At 37.0% G+C, this 22,358-nt stretch overlaps 1 protein-coding gene across 2 annotated transcripts in view; it reads right to left on the reverse strand.

The window, feature by feature from the left end:
- The window catches only part of nlgn4xa (neuroligin 4 X-linked a), a 131,374-nt gene that overhangs the window by 89,884 nt on the left and 19,132 nt on the right, over positions 1 to 22,358 (reverse strand). For both annotated transcript variants that reach the window (XM_016490291.1, XM_016490290.1), the window contains one exon: positions 10,183 to 10,335. In XM_016490291.1, coding sequence (XP_016345777.1) covers positions 10,183 to 10,335 — 153 coding nt within the window. The remainder of the gene's footprint in view (positions 1 to 10,182; positions 10,336 to 22,358) is intronic.

Genomic DNA, 22,358 nt, shown 5'->3' on the forward strand with positions numbered 1-22,358 from the left:
GACGAGTGCTTGCGGTGTTCGGCCAATCACAATGCACTGGGTCAGCTGGCCAATCAGAGCAGACTGCGCTTGTCAAAGGAGGGGGCTTTGTTGAAAACGAGGCGTTTGAGAGAGGCGGGGCATAGAGGACAAACAATAATGTACAGTATGTGAAAAATAATGTTTTTTGAACCTTAAACCGCATAAACACATTTAATTACACCAAATACACAAACTAATGTTCTTTTTAGCAGCATCATATAACCCCTTTAAATCCGAGAGCTTTCTGACCCTGCATAGACAGCAACACAACTGACACGTTCAAGGCCCGGAAAGGTAGTAAAGACATCGATAAAATAGTTTTGAAAGAATTTTAATTTTTGGTTAAACTATCCCTTTAATCTAGGCATTGCTTTTTCAACCACACAACAGGATGTTTGACCCCTCAAACAAAAAGTGATCCATGTTTGGAGAACTGTACAAAGAAAACCATTGCTGTAACTGGCAGCATGTAAATTGCATTTGAGAGCCTTCTTCAACCCCATTTACCGGTAGAACATTAAATGAACTGACTCAAATAAAACAATTTAGTGTGCCTAAATGACTCATGTCAAGTCAAGGTCATGTCATTGCATGTTTACATGGCTTTTCCCGTTATGCCTCATTATGTTTCTCCCTACTTTTGTCAATGCTCTCAATGTGATTGTAATTTCAAGATTTAATGCCCTACACAATTACATCCTCCATCCAGTGGCACTGCTATGCCGCAGCTCAAAACAAAAACAAGCAAACAGCACATTAGCATCCGAACGTGTGCAGGGCAAAGAGTTCCGCATCTCCCCCGGCACAGCAGCCCAAAACAGGGTAAGAGTGGCTGAACACGAGGCTTGAACCAGCCAGAGAGGCAGTGGCCAGATTCACATTAACCCTTTGCCCTCTTGTGCCCCAGCACACTGCATCCCTGAGCAACAAGCTGCCATCCACAGATCTTCAGACAGAATTTATAGGATTAACCAATCAACACAGTGAGGTCTCCTCCTCTCACAGGGACCAGGCCATCTGGAGTTATGGGGAAAACAAGGCCAGATCTCTCCAGTACATCTGGTTCATGAAGAAGGTCCACTTTGAGGGCAAATTAAGCTCCCTGTTTCAGTGTGTAGATATGATGATACCAGACTGTGCATATCTGAGATGAGAGTCAGATGACAGGACGAGGAATGTTGACTGATGTCTGTAGGTCTGTAGGTCTGTAGGTAAACAACCATGCACATTTGTTTGATCTAGTTTCTGATCTTGTTATTGCAGGGCCAGGCAAAATTCAGAATGTAAGAACAGGCTGAATCCTGGAGATGAAATTAGAATTGAATTAGCTGTGCGCTACCGGAAGTTTCCACAGGAACAATTTCATTTGGAATTTACTGAACTGCAATTAAAAGAAATTCAGGAAATAGCATTCTTTTTTTTTTCATTATATTCCTTATTTATATCCATCTGCAAGGTTTATATAAATAAAATGAATTAAATAAATAAATACAAATGGGAACATCTATATTAACTGGTTTTAAAACAAAAAAAAATATGATTTAATATTGCTAAAATAAGCTAATGTAGAAATATATCTTTAAACAGCTGCAGTTTACCATATATTGCAGTGTAAAAACCCTCAAATAATAAAGATTTTGAAACTTTAAGCAAGGTCTTGATGAGCTATATTCAAAGTTTGTCTTTAAATTTTTTTTTTTGTTTTTTTTGTTAGAATTACACATATTGCAGTATATGGATTTTAATTTATTCTAATTTTATTGTCTTAAAATTAGCTTTAATTTCCATTAAGTAGTTTAACTTTGGTGTCAGTTTTTTTTTTTTTTTTTTTTTATTATATTTATTCAACACATGCATATTTATTCAGCAATGACACATTAAATTGATTCAAGAGGACAGTAAAGTATTTAAATGTATTACAAAAACATAATTTTTTTTTAAATACTTGTTCTTTTGAACTTTATATTTAACAAACAATCAATCAATAAAATGCATCACAGTTTCCTCAAAATATTAAGCAGCACAAATGTTTTCAACATTGATAAGAAATGTTTCCTGTGCAGCAAATCAGCATATTAGAATGATTTCATTTTTATATTATATTATTATATTTTTATATATGCAATAAATAAATGCAACCCTGGTCAGCATATACTTCTAATAATAAGAATAAGAATAAGAATAAGAAGATGAATTAGAAGAAGCATCCCAAACTTCTGAACAGTAGTGTACAATTAAAAACCACAATTAGAGATGAAGACAGTAGAGCTGACTACACAATAACGTGTTTTCCTTTTCACAAATAGATGGAATGTGGTTTAAAAAAATAATACTTCAGAGCCCATTATAATAATGGCTTTACAGAGAAATATGACAACAATGACCTTTACAATAGAAGCCAAGCATAGACATCCAAACTTTATAAGGGAAGAACTGGGGATGGATTTCAGTCTGTATTCTTTAAAGGTTCTTAAGACAAAAGCTATTGTAAAAGCTAAATCTTTATCAACAATGACTTAAGACAAAATACTTTGTTAATTCCATGTTTTTTTTTTCAACAATCATTAAAAAAAATTATAATTTAGAATACAGCAACCATATTTAATGTTTGAAAGATTCATGCTACAAGGTAAAATTACAAAATGGAAGAATTTCAACAAGTGGATCTCAAGGTAGCCTTCCTTATCTGAGCTGCCAGACCCTCTCACAGGGCCACGGTGATTCAAAATGTCTGAATAATCACTACAAGAGGGCTTGCATCATCCGGAGAGGATTCTGCTCATTTATATAAATCCTAGAGGTTTGCGTTTCTAAAAGCCATTAGAGGTGTGTGTTTATGTGTCAAAAGGGAAACATCAGTTGGGGCTTGATGTGTGTTTAATTAGGTTTTGTTTTTATTCTTTTGGTACAGGCAAATCAGCTTTCTCACCCGCCTTGGGCATCAGTGCCATTCGAAAGAAGCTTGTTTGCTTATCGTTTGTGTTCTGAGCTGATTGTAATGGGAAGACGTTAACCAGCGCTGTATGCGCTGCATGTGTCACACTTTGAAGACTCGCCTCAGGCAGTCACCTCAATTTTTCAACCCAAACCTCCTTCCTCATCCATCCTATCCTTTGCATTTTTTTAATCAATAAAGTACAGAAATAACAGGGAATTATTAGGGGGAAAAGCAACAAGAAAATCACTTATTTTAAATATCAGGGATTGAGTACACTGTAAATGTGATGTCCTGCAGCTGTTACCTTAAAGAGCTATTTCTACCTGATTTAACCTATTAAAAAAATATCAAATATAGTTTTGTTGGTATAAATTGATGTATTTAGGTTGAATCAGCGATATTAAATATTTTTTTTAAATCTAACAGTTGTTAAAAAATATTTTTCAAGGTAATGTTTTACATAAACATCATAAGGTAATAATTCATAAATATCATTAAAAAATGTTTAGCTTCACATGGCATTTTACAACCTGAACTAACCTAGCCGCATCATGAAACAGTAAAGTTATCTGACATTTTAAAATATTTTAAATTGTTCATATAGTTTATAGGTAGTAAAGGTAGTTTCATATTAGGAATAATTAAGAACTATAAGAACTATTTGGTAATAATAATACAATTGTTGTTGTTGTTGTTATTAGTAATAGTATTTACCTTTAAGATTATACTATGGTAATTTTCATGCTAAATTATAGGGGTGGGAGAAAAAAAATCTCTAATGCATTGCAAGTCTGTCTTTACGGATTCTGAATCGATTCTGAAAATTTCAGAATGCATGTGAGAAACGTGTGCTTTGCTTGACAACTCGTCCTTTCAACTCCCGATATTTCAGTGTTTTCTCTTGCATTATGTCATTTGGAATGCAGTACATACTGGATACACAAAACTCACGCGCACGTTGTGTGTGTTTGCAGCTGTGCAGTATCTGTGTATGCAGTTCAATTAACTTGAATCTCCAAATGCTTTTACGATGCAAGATTAATGTAATGGCAGTCAGTTATGTTTTAAGAACAGAATAAATAATTTGATATGTTGAAACAAATCTGTGCATTAGTGTGAATGCAGCCTATTAAACCTGCTGCTGAAGTCATCAGTAATAATTTAACAGCAATAATGCTGAGAAAAAGAGAAAAATCTATAACTGTGTCTGTCTGGAAACTTTCAGATACTTAAAGCACTCTCGGATATTGAAAGTAATTTTTGTTTATCGCTTGTAATATGTTTCTTTGTTCCACTTATTACTTTATATTTGCTTGTATGTTTTGGATCTACATTTAGTTTGTTATAATTATTAACATACAATTGGTTTCATTTATTATTAATTTGCAATTATTCAAAAAAAAAGTAGCCTACTTATATAAGCAATCTAATAAAAATGCACAAAAAATCTATTGATAATTATGAAGTAAATGTAGATCAAGAATTGTAACTCTTCCATTTGTTTAATTAATAACAGATATTGGCAGCAAATGCACTATAGATCATTAAAAGTACCAAGTGAGAAAAATAAAAACTATACAGAAAAAAAGCATCAAGATGCATCGATAATCGTTTTATGATCACAGTGCAGCCTTCTGAATCATAACGGAGTCGAATTGCTGAGGTGCATAGAGATTCCCATCCCGATTCCCTACTAAATAAATAGTGAAATCAGGAGTTTTAAAACACTTTGGAGAAGTATTTACACGGGAGGATCGGTCATCTCTATATAAAAGCAGTAACAAAGATATGAATATTTCAAGTTGGATCTGCCCATCTTCACATGAATCAATTCAGGCTGAACTCTTTTCTCGAAGAATCTGCCTGAAACACGTGCTAACTTCTAGGCTCTAACGTCCATAACAATTTATGTTCTTTCTTCTATTCCCTGTTTCTGCAATTATTCAAAAAAAAAGTAGCCTACTACTTAAAATATATAAGCAATCTAATAAAAATGCACAAAAAAACTATTGATAATTATGAAGTAAATGTAGATCAAGAATTGTAACTCTTCCATTTGTTTAATTAATAACAGATATTGGCAGCAAATGCACTATAGATCATTAAAAGTACCAAGTGAGAAAAATAAAAACTATACAGAAAAAAAGCATCAAGATGCATCGATAATCGTTTTATGATCACAGTGCAGCCTTCTGAATCATAACGGAGTCGAATTGCTGAGGTGCATAGAGATTCCCATCCCGATTCCCTACTAAATAAATAGTGAAATCAGGAGTTTTAAAACACTTTGGAGAAGTATTTACACGGGAGGATCGGTCATCTCTATATAAAAGCAGTAACAAAGATATGAATATTTCAAGTTGGATCTGCCCATCTTCACATGAATCAATTCAGGCTGAACTCTTTTCTCGAAGAATCTGCCTGAAACACGTGCTAACTTCTAGGCTCTAACGTCCATAACAATTTATGTTCTTTCTTCTATTCCCTGTTTCCCATGTCGTCTCTCCCGTTCTCTGGCAGCCTCTTCTGCCCTTCCTCTCCAAGTGTTGACATGCTATCTTTAATCTACTCAATAGTCTGTGATCCCTCACTCCTGAGTCCTGTCCACTTTAACTCTCAACACATTTACCTGCAGCAGTCCTCCATTGGCCTCTCCTGCCATTACCTTACATCACCTCTCCTCTCCTCTCTGTTTTTGTGTAAAAGAAAGCAAAGTCATTAGAACTACCACGAGACCACAACAAACAACTCTGCCTTTTGGCATTTGAGGACAGCATGACATGCCCACAGACACCAAAGCACATTCTCACCTTTATTACTGCATCATTATATTGCTATTGCTTAAAATGTGACCCAAAAAAGCCCTCTGTTTCTCATTCTCTGTTGCTCCTAATCTCTCTATTTCTCTTCCCACATGCAAGCATTTCAGAGGACCGAAGCCCATTTGGCCTTCCTCCCCTGGGCTGTGCCTGTCCTTGCCCTGCTGTGGAGACTCTACTCAGAGAGGCATCAGGGAAACTGTAGGAGCCTTCCAGGCCAGACAGACTGACAGAGACAGAAGTGAATAGGATAAAGGCTCCGCAGAGATTGACCCACTGCAGAGGGGTCTATTAGCGTAAGCTACTGTCTGTTAAACGACTCTGAGGGTGATTTGGGAAGGTTTTTTAGTGTCTTGCTTGACAAAAGCCAGAGTGAGATTCTGCAGGACTCTCTGCAATACAGTTTTACGGTTATAGACTGTAAAATCTCAAGAAGCAGATTTCTGATGTGCATGTTTACTAGCGGTTCAGCAAGAAATCAGTTATACAGGGAACTTTAATCTGATTGGCTATATTCACAGTGTCACAGTTCAGGAATGACAGCAGTATTTACTAACAGATGTGAAGCAATCAAATTGAACTGTTCATTATTACAGTCACAAATAATGCCTATAATCAATGACCTGATCAAAAGTGCTGGCTTACAGATCACTAGAAAGACTTAAGACAATGCTATTCCATACACACACACACACACACACAATTTAAATACTTGGTAAATACTACTGTTCTAAAACATTTTGTTCTAAAACCGGACTACTGTTCAAAACATTTAGGGCCAGATTTACTAAACAGGGCAAATTAGTGTCAGAGCGCAGTTTAATAAAAGCGCTGATGGGAGGGGGCTGGCTTACAGATCACTAGAAAGACTTAAGACAATGCTATTTCATACACACACACACACACAATTTAAATACTTGGTAAATACTACTGTTCTAAAACATTTTGTTCTAAAACCGGACTACTGTTCAAAACATTTAGGGCCAGATTTACTAAACAGGGCAAATTAGTGTCAGAGCGCAGTTTAATAAAAGCGCTGATGGGAGGGGAAAATTCTGCAGGTGATTTACTAACAATGCGCACATTAAAGAACACAGACGCAGCCAGATCATTTCCATAATGACCAGCGCAATCTACCAAGATCAGCGCAAATTACCGCCTGCTTTAAGACATGCCTTTTTGGGCTTTAAATAATGGGGCAAATACCAGTAATTTGACGAGCACAAACGTCCTCCTCCCATAAATGTTGCGTCTGAAAGGGAAACACCTACAAATGCATATTCAGTAAGTCCAGGCGGAAAAATAACTTTCCAGTTACCTTTCCAGTGCTAATTCTTCACTGCAGGTCTTTATTAAATCCTAACAGTTCCGTTTTAATGCAAAAAGACAGTTTGCGCTGGTGCAAGCAGTTGGTAAATCTGGCCCATAGGATATAAATAATAATTCTGAAAAAAAAGACTTGAGTAATGAAATATAACAGGAATAAATTAATATTAACAATATATATTCAAGTAGAAAACAGTTATTTTAAATTGTAATGATATTTCACAATATTATTGGTTTTACTGTCTTTTTAATAAATAAATGCAGCCTTGTTAAGGATAAGATGCTTCTTCAAAAACACAAATGAATCAATTAAAAAAATGTAATTCTATCAACATTTACTCATCCTCATGTTTTTCAAACCTGTGTGCATTTCTTACTTCTGTGGAACATAGACGTTAATTTTGAAAAGTGTCTTAGTTTGGAAGTTAATAAGAAACGAAACAACATCCTTCAAAATATCTTTGTGTGTGTGTGTGTGTGTGTGTGTGTGTGTTCAGCAGAAGAAAGAAAACAATACAGGTTTGTAACAACATGAGGGCAAGTAAATGATCATTTATATTTTTGGGTGAACTCTCTCTAAATGTTTCAGGGCTCTTGGTAGCCTTCTCTTAAACAATAAAAAAAAGCAGTTCAGTGCTGCTGTGTGACCACAGCCATTGTGATTCTTCATTTAGTGCCGCATACATAAATACTTCATTATGACAAAGTGGAACTAAGTTTCCCATAATCCATCGAGATGGAGTAAAGTGCAGAAACAGACCCATTCTGCTGTATTATGAAGCACAGAGAGAGAGAGAGAGAGAGAGAGAGAGAGAGACACAGTTTATTCTAACAGCCTCCACTGGATCATCGGCAGGCCACATGTGCCCCACTGCAGATGAAGCAATTACTGTGAAAGCACGCACAGTTACATTCGACAGAAAAATGCACATCCGTACACATACCCATGCAGCCTATACAAAATTTATATAAATAAACACCCATGCAGTCGTATTACTTCCCACACGATTATGACACTAACAACCCTGTTATGCATACCACACTGTCGCTGTATCTATCTTATTAAATGTGTCTACATATGTTCAGCCACAATTTTTGTTCTTTAACAAGCCATTTCAAGGAAGGAGTGCATGACTTTCTGCAAACAGTATTTTCACACCGGAATGTTCCTCTCACCCTTGGCTAATCAGTGAGCATGTGTCTAAAAGCTGGATAAAGCCATTACAACACTAGGTCTAAAAACAGCTGAGAAGAAAATCTGTCTCGCTGGTGGCGGACTGGGTATGGGCCAACTAGACAGCAGTCTGTGTAGTGCACACACACACACACACACACACACACGCTGCAACCAAGATACCTCAGAGGTGTTAAAATATGACTTTTGTCGTGGAGAAAGAGCTCTCGCTCTCTGAAGAAGGGGTACAAAAGGGAAACGATCCTGCAATTTTATATGCTTGGGAACAGGTTCCAATCTCACTTTACCCTCCATCTAGGACTCTGCTGTTCACTGCCACCACACTTCAAACTGTTCTCCATAAAGACGGAGACAGCCAGACACTTTAGAATATCTCCATCACCTTCATGCTGCGCACTGTCAGGCAGAGAAGCAGAAACATGTTTAACAAAGGCCTCGCTCGCGCTCTCTCACTCCTGCCCTCAGTCTTGCTGCCACTTTCCTCTCTTTCTCCCAACTACTGCCTTTTTCCTGCAGTGCACACTTTTGCAGAGGCCTATACCGTTTCCTCCAACACATCTAAATATAGCCAGCCTCAAAGAGAGCTGTGGCTGATAATGAGTTGTAAGAACAGCTGAAGTGGAGGACTGTGAATAAAACTATGATCCTTTTTAATATTTACCCACCACATCCAATAGGAGAAGTAACAGTCTGAAAGACTCTTAAACGTACATTATTAATCACACTACGTCCTACTGAAACATAACTGCACTGGAATGAAAGGTGCAAGAAGAGTTTATTAAATCCAGAGTGGACTTTTAGACAGCACAAATTCTGAATTTGATGACTAGCAATGTAGGAACATTCCTTTCTCATATTTAGAAAGTACTAAATCTGTCCTCCTTGAGTTTGTGGAAGATAATCATTATGTTTTATGAGGGCAATTTTGCCTGGTCATGATGCAAAGACAAATAAACTATAACTGGCTGTAAAACAACATCAGTCATATCATGTATTATTACCTTTCAATTTTGTTAATTATAATAATGCTGAAAACAGATCAAATTTAAACAGATGAACAATCTAAAATAAATAAATGAGTAAGAAATGTTGCCTTACTATCTTAAATAAAATAAGTTTAGGTACAAAATTTACTAGAAAAAAAATAAAGCTAATAATAACAAAAACAAAATCCTTTGATAAACTGCTAATTTACTGCTTATTGATAGTAAGGTAGTTGTTAAGTTTAGGTATGGGTAGTGTTAAGGGATCTAAAATATGGTCAAGCAGAAAAATCATAAATATGTGCTTTATAAGTACTAATAAATGGACAGTATGCTAGTAATATGCATGCTAATAAGCAGCTAGATAATAGTGAGAATTGGTCCTTAAAGTGTTACCAAAAAATAAAAATGACAGATGGCACATCAAATTACTAGAACAAACTACAACTGAAAATATGAAAAATAAAAATTGGCTCCTTCTAAATATTAATAAATACTATAATAGCATAATAACACTGAAACATAACCGGTCAAGAAACTGAACTCATTTGGGACTTCTTCCAACAGGAAAAAGATTAATAAGAAAATCATAAATATTGTATTTGCATTTCATGACCATAACTGCATGCAGGGAATTAAACTAGGTCATATAAAACATTGACATAACATTATATCTCTTCTTTTTATTCAACGAATAAACAAAATGAAATCTTCATTTTAAAGTCTGTGACTTTTAAGCCTATGACCCTTTTATTCCTCAGCTATTCCAAGATCATGAGCCACTTTAACACATGTGTGTATCTTTATTATGTTTGTAGGAGGGTGAATATAAAACAGGAGGTCAGCAAGATATTCCATAATCAAAACCATCCACCATTTAATGAAAAACCAATGACTTACCAAGCACTCCCAGCCTATAGTTCAGGGTCACCACGATTACATTTCCGTAGCTGGCCAGAATGCTGCCATCAATCATGTTGCCTGTACCTTCCATGTAGGACCCACCATGGATATAAACCATAACAGGTCTCAGCCCATTCTCATCATGGATGTCTGCAGGAAGAAAAAAATAATAATTTGAACATACTCTAAACGCTTTTTATATTTGTAGGATGATTAAACAACCCTTTCTCACTAACTATTAGTGGCCTGACAAAAGCACTGGCAGTTTTTCTCAGTAAACGAATATCAGTAGAATACATTAGGCTTTACACTTTGACAAGCAAATCCAATAGTAAAATCCCCAATGAGAAGATCAGACAAATATCCCAAATTAAATTGCTTTTTTATACCATTACCAAGCCGCATTTTCACTGAAACTAATCCTACCTCGGCGAGATTCACCTCAAGATGTGGCTCATGCACAGGGAAGTCCGTAATTGCTGCAGATGAGTTGGTTATTTGTGGGTCTCTCTTGTTCTGATTAAAGCCCCTGATTAGTACATGTGTAGAAGGCTGATTATAAAACATGAGACATGAAGCCCTAGGATGAGGAAGTCTTTGATAACATTTCACAAATTGCAGGCAGGCTTACCAGACTATAGATTTTTCACATCAGATATCTAATGGTCTTGAACAGAACAACAAATGTAGATATAGATGTGTCCTTTTGTTTAGTCACAATAAAAACACACATTGAAACTTTCTAGACGAGTGCTTTTACTGCAGACGCTGAACAATAATATCAACGAATGCATCTTAAGGGAAGCTGTAAACCACTAGCCTATATTTACACTTAACGGCCACTTTATTAGGTACACCTGTTCAACTGCTTGTTAACGCAAATATCTATTCAGCCAATCACATGCCAGCCATTCAGTGCAGATTAATCATAAACACAAGGCTTTCATTGGTCATCCTTCACAAAACTTAATATCTACCACAGTTTTATCAGTTTCAATACAAGCAATTCAGTCAAATGTAATTTATGCAATATTTCACACCTTTAACCCACGGGAGAAAATCAACTCTCCGCAACAGTTTAAAATCAGCCCAATTCCATGCAAAAAATGTGGATTTGGCAACCTTGCATCCAACACGAGCTGCATCCAAAGTGATTTAAATACTCTGCATATTGATAGCGGCTCCCTGATGCGTGCAATGTTCCCGGGAGCAGGCAGTGATGGTCAGAAATTCAGCTGGAGCAGAATTAAGAAAACAGTCCCGCACACGGCTTTAATACAAAAATGCACACAATGATTGGCAACTTTTGGTATAAAGCAAAAGCCGAATCCCGGACATTTTGGGCAAACTAGAAATCCTGGCCGGACGCAGTTTTTTAGGTCCAAAAAGAGGACATGTCCGGGAAAAAGTGAAGTGACATGTGGCCAAGTACTAGAAATTAGTGCTCTGCATTTAACCCATCCTTAGTGCACACACACAGCAGTGAACACACACACACACACACACACACACACACACACCGTGAACACACACCCGGAGCAGTGGGCAGCTATTTATGCCGCGGCGCCCGGGAAAAGGTTGGGGGTTCGGTGCCTTGCTCAAGGGCACGTCAGTCGTGGTATTGAAGGTGGGAGAGAGCGCTGTACATTCACTCCCCCCACCTACAATTTCTGCCAGACATGAGACTCAAACTCGCAACCTTTGGGTTAGAGTCCGACTCTCTAACCATTAGGCCACGAATGAGACTCAAACTTGCAACCTTTGGGTTAGAGTCCGACTCTCTAACCATTAGGCCACGACTTCCCCCTCAAAAAGAGCAAGTATGGTCACCCTACATTTAGGTACATACATAGACATGGTCAAGACAATCTGCTGAAGTTCAAACTAGAGGTCTGCATTCCCGCGGCTCTCCCGCGGGAACCGACCAGATTTTTTGCGGGATTAAATTCCTGAATAAAACGCGGTAGCGGTCGGTAACTGAGGTGTAATTTGAATGGGAGCGGGCGGTCTAACAATACCCCGTTCCTGACATCCATTCAAAACAGCATATCTGCGCTTTATTGACCACCGGTACAGCCTGCACTCGGACTGTTATGCACGCGCTGCACGCATGCTTTCAGCGTCACGCGTTTTATTTGCAGGGTCTGTGCGCAGAGCAGGCAGTACCGGTGGGAAATATACGGCCCTCAGACAGAACAGGCAGGTAGTCCATGAGTGACAGTGCAGAATAAGGATGGAGCAAAGTGTGGATGTGCTGTGCTTGAAGGACGTTCAACTCAGTTTTGTTTATATTTTGCTTAGCCTATAATTTTAAATTACAGATTTCGTATTTATTTATTTATCTCTGCGAAACTTTTCCTACTGTGTTAACAGAAAAATGTCAAACGAATTTAGTATTTTGACAAGACAATAAAAATATAGCTAAAAGGCTATTTTTGTACAACCTACACTTTTTCCTGTTGTGTTGTAAATGTTAAACAAATTGTATTCTGACAAGATGAATAAAAATAAGAAATACAATTTTTGTACAACATTTTTATTTTCTCTGACACTTTTTTTCCTACTGTGTTGCATAAAATATTAAATGAATTTTGTGTCTTAAGATAATTCATATAAATTCAAGTCAAAGTCAATAAATGCAAGACTCTTGACAAGACGAATAAAATAACATACAATTTTGTGCAGACTACACTTTTATTTGTTAGCCTATCTCTCTTTCTTTCAGTAGCGGAAATTTAAATGTGAGATTCTGGAAAGGAGATCTAAATTTAGCGGGAACGGTCGGGTCGGGTCAGAATGAACATTATTCTAAGCGGACAGCGGTTGAACAAAGAGTGAATATATCACGGGAGCGGGTGTGTGCGGAATATAACCCTGTGGGAGCGGGACTAAAGAAATAGCCCCGGGCAGACCTCTAATGGGCTTAAATGGTACAGTGCCACAAAACATGCAAACTATAGCCAACACAAGCTAACCTTAAATGAAAAAAAAAAAAAAAATTTCTTAATGTGGGCATAATGAAAATTATTATGATGCATAGTCCACAGTATATTTAAGTTCCATGCATGTTTTTGAAAACATCTTACATTTTTTAAAGGAAAACATTGTTTTCACCATTACTCACTGTGGTACCATTTAAGCCCACTTTATGTTTTTCGATGAGGAATCCCTCTAATTACAAATATTGACAGCGGGTGAACAAAGAGTGAATATATAGCGGAAGCGGGTGGGTGCGGAATATAACCTTGCGGGAGAGGGACTAAAAAAATAGTCCCGCGCTGACCTCTAGTTCAAACCGAGCATTGGAATGGGGAAGAAAGGTGATTTAAAAAAAACTTTGAACACAGCATAGTTGTTGGTACCAGATGGGCTGGTCTGAGTATTTCACAAACTGCTGATCTGCTGGGATTTTCATGCACAGCCATCTCTAGGGTTTACATAGAATGATCAGAAAAAGAGAAAATATCCAGTGAGCAGCAGTTCTGTGGGCGAAAATGTCTTGTTGATGCCAGAGGTCAGAGGAGAATGGCCAGACTGGTTTGAGTTGATAGAAAGCAACAGTAACTCAAATAACCACTCGTTACAACTGAGATATGCAGAGCAAGATCTCTGAAAGCACAACACATCAAACCAGCAGAACACCACAGCGGGTGCCACTCCTGTCAGCTAAAAACAGGAAACTGAGGCTACAATTTGTACAGGTCATCAAAATTGACAATAGAAGATGGAAAAAAGGTTGCCTGGTCTGTTGAGTCTCGATTTCTTCTGCGATTTTCAGATGGCAGGGTCAGAATTTGTTGTAAACAACATGAAAGCATGGTTCCATCCTGCCTTGTATCAATGGTTCAGGCTGCTGCTGGTGGTGTAATGGTGTAGGGGATATTTTCTTGGCACACTTTGGGCCACTTAGTACCTGTTGAGCATTGTTTAAATGCCATGACCTACCTGAGTATTGTTGCTGATCATGTCCATCCCTTTCTGATCACTTCCAGCAGGATAACGCTCCATGTCACAAAGCTTAGATCATCTCAAACTGGTTTCTTGAACATGACAATGAGTTCACTATACTCGAATAACTTCACAGTTACCAGATCTCACTCCAACAGAGCACCTTTGGGATGTGGTGGAACGGGAAATTCGCATCATGGATGAGCAGCCAACAAATCTGCAGCACCTGTGTGATGCTTTCATGTCAATATGGACCAAAATCTCTAAGGAATGCTTCCAGCACCTTGTTGAATCTATGCCACAAAGAATTAAGGCAGTTCTGAATGCAAAAAGGGGTCCAAACCAATACAAGCAAGGTATACTTAATAAAGTGGTTGGTGGGTGTTTATATATATTGTACATTCCACAGAAGAAAGAAAGTCATACAGATTTGGAATGGCATGAGGGTGCTTAAATGAAATCAGAATTGTCATTTGTAGGTGAACTATTTCTTAAAGACAGTTAACTTTTCTGAAAGGTCACAACAAAACCTATGTAGCAAAGACTTAAAATTGATTCAAAGACTCCTCAAAGAAAAAAAAAATACTGGTTACAAACAAGTCATAACACTTTTTTTTTCAGGGTGAATAATCAGTGTGCATCTTTAATTAAGTGTGTTTTAATGCTCTGTGGTTTGCACTGTTACTCTTATTAGGGTAATGTGTATACTAATATTTTATCAAACAGCTTCCTCAGCCTGCTCAAAACAGCTGATGGAATGAGAGCTAATGGCTTCAAAAAGGGGTTATGACATTTGGTGTGTGTGTGTGTGTGTGTGTGTGTGTGTGTGTGTGTGTGTGTGTGTGTGTGTGTGTGTGTGTGTGTGTGTGTGTGTGTGTGTGTGTGTGTGTGTGTGTGTGTGTGTGTGTGTGTGTGTGTGTGTGTGTGTGTTTGCATCCACCTCCGTAAACACACTCACTGCAAACAGCCTCCTCTCAGTGGGACTGGTATATCTGCATTAGAAACGCCCTTGTTGGCTTCTCAGACTGGAGTGGAGTCCAACAGGGGTACGACGTAAGACCCAGAGTAATTGGTATTCAGCCAAAGACACCTCACTGTTCTTTGATTATTGGTTTCTGTTGCATATGGCTTCATTAACTGCACAGAGGTGGTGGACAAACACGCAGACACATACACACACACAGCGTGGTCTGCTGCAGTGCTGGCACAATCCTACAGCGCCTGTGGGCAGGCGAGCAGAATTAAAGGCAAGTCTGTGTATCGTTATCCCCGCAAAGGAAAACAGAAAGAAGGAGAGAGAGGGAAACAGAGTGAGAGAGAAAGATAAGGAGAGGGAGAGCTGGAAAACAACCCATCGTGACAGGTGATTAATTTCGGTCGGGTTCTGAGTGGGCGCCAGGCAGCGCACTAATGCGAGTGCATCTATTTTGCAGCTCTTTGCTGGTGTACAACTTTCAGCGTTGCAGCGCCTTTATTGCGCTGGATCATCAGCAAGGCCAGAACCTCCTGTCTAATACTCTGCCTCTCAACCAGGCAGACTAATAGCTGCGCAAGGGCTTCTCGTTTAGTGGAGATGTTACACAAGCATTGTGTTGATGTTTCACCCTTTTATACCGTCTAGGATTACCTATCCTGACCCATTACTACCAACGCTGGCAAAACTTTCCACCCACGTAATTGGAGAGCTCTATTATGGAGAATCTTAACTGACAAACTTGACCCAGTAGAAGCAGTTTAGGTACTAATTTCGTGGGCTCCTTCCAGGAAAACAATTTAAATCCTTCATCGCCACAGCTATTGGAAGGAGAACTATCCAGAAACACATTACGAGAATGGAGTGCTGCCATGAACTTGTTTAAAGTAGATGACGATACACATCTTAAGGCTCTTCACAGTGAAACCCATAGATCAAGGGGACATATTGGAGGGGCTGTTAGCAGAGAAGGCAGCACATCTATGCGCATTTTGCATCCCAGGTGTGTTAAAACTCAACTGGCAATGGAAACCTGCTAAGTTGGCAAAAATGTTGGCCCTTGGGATTGATGAGTTGGGGGCTGTTCACCCAGAATGAATTCTTGCATGCAAAAACAGCTACTGCTGTCGCAGTGGAATGGAACCAAACATCTCGTTTTTAAAAGCTGAATGGAATTTTTCAGCTTTTGTCAAAAAAAAAAAAAAAAAGTCATTCACGGTATTCATTTCATCAGTTATGCACTCCATTGGAATTTAACCACTTTGAGTTACTACTGCAATACTCTACAGTTTGCGCAACACTTACTTTAAACTTGTACATTTTCATGAGAGTTTGTTTATAAAAAGTTGTATGTTATTGGACTGTATGGAAACGTACAGATGTTATGGAGTTGTTTCGCTTTTCCTTATTGCAAACAAACTTTATGGTTAAAGGGTTACTTAATCCTTAATTGAAAATGCAGCCATCATTTACTCACCCTGTATGTGTTTCAAACCCTTAGAAACACAAATGAAGATATTTGTAATATTCTCTCATGAGACCCCTGAGACCCCTGCACTGACAGTCCACACAACCAAAATGTTCAAGCTTTTAAAAGTTCATAAAGACATCATACAAGTAATCCAAAGAGGTTGCATAGCTATTATCAGTAAATAACAACAAATAATCTTTAATTTCCTTGTAAAATGAGTTGCTTCACCTTATTAGTTAATGGAAACAACAGTTTACCTTTAGTCCATTTGATGACTTAACTCTGCCATAGCAACAACCAAATTAATCACTTACATTATATGCATCTTATCCACTTTATTTCTTTATTCATTCCTAGTAGTAGTTGTGTTAGTTACTCATTCAGTTACTCATAATCCTTCTAGAGCATGTTTACATGGAAGAACAGCCCAGGCAGATACAATAACGTTTCCTGTGTGAACGGCCCTTTAGGCGTCCACTCTGACCCCATCCTGTCAGTGCCAAGACTTTCACGGCTTAGATGTTATACAAGTTCCCTTTCTTGTTTTGCCTGTGGAACTGTGCAGTGACAAGAAGACACAGGTAAAGAGGATGAGAGAACATGAAAGACAGAAATAAAATAAAAGGAAAAGATATAGAGAGCAAGAGTGTCAGAGAGATAGAGAGAAAAGGGAAAGGAGGAATGAACGAAAGGAGAGAGTGAGTGGGGGTGACTCCGCAGTGCACACACCCTGGACATTCATCATTGCCAGGACAGGCCGAGGAGGATAATATATTCCCTCATGTGCTGCACGGCACTGCACACATTACTCATCTTTATACAGAGCAAGAACGAGAGAGAGAAAGAGCTGAATTCTTCATTAGACTCAACAGTTCTTATTAAAGAAATAGTTCACCCAAAAATGAAAATTCTGTCAGCATTTTCTCATCCTCGTGTCAACCTGAACCTGTAAGACTACTATGGAACACAGAAGGAAATATTTAGCAGAATGTACTGGCTTTTCCAACAAGTCTCTTATGCTCACCAAAGCTGCATTTATTTGATCAAAAATACAGTAAAATGTGTAATATTGTGAAATTATTCAAAATAATACATTGTAATTGTCTATTACAGTCATTTATTCCTGTGATGCAAAGATGAATTTTAGCAGCCATTAATCCACTCTGCAGTGTCACATGATGCTTCAGAAAAAATTATAATATGCTGATTTGCTGCTCAAGAAACATTATATCTTGTCATAAATGATTATAACCAAATTCACATTTAAAATGCATAATGTAACAATCAATTGATAAGTGTTATAATGTACTAAATGTGGTTACAATTATTCATGAGATTGTACAATGCATTATAAGGTGTATTAAAAGGCATAATTAATGCATTAAAACTTCTGTTATAATAATTATGCATAAAGGCTTTAAGTAAAGTGTTAGCAAAAAAAACTTTGAACTGAACTGACCCCAAACTCACATATAAATATGTATGATATAAATATGTATAAATTAATTCATATAAATGTATATATACAAACTTATATATAGAGTTTATTTGCAGAAACAGATAACTCCATTTTTTTTCATTTTCAAAAATCATGTTTTTTATTATGTTATCACGTTTTTATTGTGTTTTATTGTGTTAGTTAGCTGTATTTTTTTTTTGTTATTTTTACTTAATCAAAATAACCCAACTGCAGTTTGATTGAGATTAATTGGAATGCACAATGAAAAAAACATGATTTTTGAAAATGGTTAAAAATGGAGTTATCAGTTTTTGCAAATTATCTCTTCATATATAGTTTAATTTCACCTTTTTTACTTTTGCTATAACATTTAACATTTAAAAAAAAAATAATAATAATAATAATAATAATTTGTGTTCCACTGAAGACAGTAAGCCATACAGGTTTTGAAAGATAAGAACATAATGATTTAATTTTCATTTTTGAATAATCTATTCCCAGAAGTGTTTGTATGGAAGGATGGCTGTTAATGACCATGCAGTCTGTACAATGCTGACCTGTTCAGTCAGTCTGTTCAGCTGTAACACAGAATTGTAATGCACAGCAATACAGGGCAAGCACGCCAGCGAAAACATAGCTGTAATAAATCATTAAAGGCAACTGTATGCCGATTATTGGCCTCACATCAAGCCGAAGTCAACCGTGGCTTCTGGACATGCACCATATTTGATATTCATGTACTGCTACTGGATCTCAAATGTAAGCTTTCAACATCAACCTTTAATAAAGCTGTTAAAGTAATGCCGTAGGCCCTTCATTCAGAGTCCATGTTAACCAATTAAGGCATGGCTGACAAGTGATATTCTTTCACTCGTTCATTTCCAAACTAAAGCTCTTTCTTTCTGTACAGGCTCAGTCTCAAGAGTGTCATCCTTTTAAAGGGACTACAGACGGAAAGAACAGCTTTCTCTTTCATTGATATGCATTTAAAGAGTCTTTCTGGGTGAGTTTTTAAAGGTGGCAGGAAATTGCGGAGGCTGGTGCATTGCTGTAGGGTGATTTTGCAGGGGAGTCTTATGGCATAGGTACAACCTCAAGGGAGCCAGGAAGAGTAATTCATCGCCACTGCAGATGTTCGCACTGACAGAGAGCATCGATCCTGCCCTTCTGAAAACACCATCTTCGTCTCTTCAGAACAAGAAGCGTTTGGTGGCGGTATTACAGGACTTAACACTGTTTCTTTTTAAGGCAGCCTGATTTCAAAATGCAGAGATTAAATAGGCATTTGTAAATGTAAATATGCCATCTGGACAACTCAGTCCAAAGTCTATTCATTATATAGGTGATATTTTTATCTTTATATATTTTCATTTAATTACCAGTTCACTGATGAGAAACATGACCCCCCCCCCTCCCTAAATGTATGCATTTTTTAGATTATATCAAATGTGCCGTAAGCAATCTTTTCAATTATACATGAACCACCATACACAAATAATTGGCAAGTACAAAACATGTGTCCAGGCTAAATAAAGAATGTTTCAATTGCTCATGGTCAGCATTAAATCATTGTTAAGGTATATGGCACATGAGAAAATTATAAACAAATTCTCACCATTAACTACTTGCTTATTAGCATGCATATTACTAGCATATTGCCTGTTTATTAGTAGCCTACTTATAAAGCACATATCAATGCCTTATTCTGCATGACCATATTTTAGATCCCTTAATCCTGCCCAAAGCCTAAACTTAACAACTACCTTACTAACTATTAATAGGCTGCTAATTAGCAGTTTATTGGTGCAAAAGTCATAGTTAACAGTTAATAGACAGAATTGGTCCTCAGACTGAAGTGTGACCTAAACTACATTTAGAAAGCAAATGTATAGGGATTGGTATGACTTTCTTCCTTTCTTTGTTTTTTGTCCATACAATGAAAGTCAATATTCTTCAAAATATCTTATTTTATATTCTACAGATGAAAATACAGATTTGCAGTGATATAGGGGTGAGTAAATGATGACAGACTTTGATGTTTGTGTGGAAATGACTTTTTTTAAATTAACTGTTGATGTTGACTATTTTACCATTATGTGTTCACACAACACATTGACAGGTCACAAGAGGAATGCCATCTATTTCAACAAACTTTGTGAGCAATAGTATTCCGATTATTGCTCAAGCTGAACCTTGTAAAAGAGCAAAAATAAGATCTCAAAAATGCTTCTTGTAGTATTTTCCCAGCTGGCTACAAACACCTGTTTGCTTTATTCTATACAGATACGGGTATCAGAGGGCAATCAGAAAGTACAACATGTCTGGACAGCAGCAATCAATGATCGCACACATCACTCAGAGATCATGACAGCTGACTCCTCGGCAGCCACAAACCACAGTCAGATCCACTACAGCAATTTAACAGACGTGTCAAGAGACACCACTACATCCTGTGCCCAATACAGGTCAATTCAATTATCATATATGTTTAACTGATCTGCCTCTATGGGGGGACCACTATTCGCCTTACCATCCCCTTTAGATGGATAATGTTGTTTTGGTAACACTTTAGTATAGAGACCAATTCTCACTATCAATTAATTGCTTATCAGCATGGCTATTAATAACGCATTGACTATTAATTAGTGCTTATAAAGCACATATTCTGCATGAACATATTCTACATCCCTAATCCTACCCAATACCTACATTTAACAACTACCTTACTAACTACTAATAAGCAGCAAATTAGGACTTTATTGAGGCAAAAGTTGTAGTTAATGGTTTGTTAATGGTTGACCTTAAAACAAAGTGTGACCGTTGTTTTTTATATTCAAATTTAATGCAAATGAAATATTACAGTTCTCTACGTATGATGATTTATGAACTAAATAATGGCAACTGGCCAATTAGAACTCAATACGAGCTGCATAATACAAGCTCAAGCTATTTTTTTGTAATTTTTCATGCAAAATGGTCCAAGCGCACCTTTTGACGTTCTTTAAAACAGAAGGTATGATATTTTCTTGATTCTTTTATCAAATTAAAAATGAAACACCCAAAACGGTATATGGCATCATCACGAAGACGAACTATATGTTTATACGTGAAATTCCGGAGGGGACGTCAGATGGCGTCGAATTAATTGAACTATGTACTATAACATGTAAAACGGGAACATGAAAGGAATATTCTAAAAGCAACTCATGTAAACACCATAATCATAATATTGGCTTATTTAGAATAAGGTAAATAATTAGATTACTGATGTCCATGTAATCTGCACATCACGTCACAGACATGCCGAAAGCCACAGAAGTGAAGCCCTCCCTCCTTTTCCAGTTGTGTTTGTCTTGGTGTGGAGATGAGTGATGATGAACAAAAGACTAAGCTACCTGTGCCTCAAATTTACAGCTAATTATCCTTTCCATGACTCATGAGAGCTACCAAGTTAGCTAAAGTTTAGCTAAGGCAATAGGAATTCTAGTAGGTTAGACCAGTGCACGTTTTTTCACTGCATGATTCAGTTTATTAAAATGCATTTAGAATGATCACACAATTCAAGATATGGGGGCAGAAATGTATATATTTATATAATTTAATATTATATTATATTAAAATCAGTATCACGCGAAGACTGACGTTTTTTACCCCAAAAAGCAGCATGCTTACAAATGTGATATTGATTTTATACAGCAGTTCAATAAACAAGAATTTAATATTAAGACACTTACGTTTTAGACACAATATTGACTGTTTTTGGTCTATTTCGCCAACAAATATAATTTCAGTTTGCGTTTCTGAGCAGCATGACGCTATTTTGTTCCTGAATGAATCAACCGTTTAAATTATTCGGCTCAGTCGCAATGACTCGCTTACTAACAGTGACTTGCTGCCACCTACTGGCAGTTTTAATTTCACATTTAAAGTATCTTAATTTCATAATATAATAATTTATAAAAATAACAATTTCAAATATCAGTATTTAACGTTTTATGTTTAAAATATCAAAACAGTATTAATGTATTTGTAACTGCAGGTTAAATGCATTCATGTCCTGCATTAAACAGTGTGTAAATGCATCTAAATGCAACTTCTAATGCAGCTTCTGTTTTCTCTGCATTGCAAAGATTAATTTTGTCAATACTGATTTTGGACTGGTAACAGCCCAAATGACTTATTATTCTAATTGACTGATTCAATTTAAGAATTTGACTGAAAAGATGATGCACACTTTTAGAAAAAAGGCTTTATAAAGGCAAAAATGCTCATAAAAGGCAAAAATCTATTTAAACTTATTGGAAAATATTAATTTATATCAG

Source organism: Sinocyclocheilus anshuiensis, unplaced genomic scaffold, assembly GCF_001515605.1.
Source record: "Sinocyclocheilus anshuiensis isolate Anshui unplaced genomic scaffold, SAMN03320099.WGS_v1.1 scaffold442, whole genome shotgun sequence".
NCBI lineage: Eukaryota > Metazoa > Chordata > Actinopteri > Cypriniformes > Cyprinidae > Sinocyclocheilus > Sinocyclocheilus anshuiensis.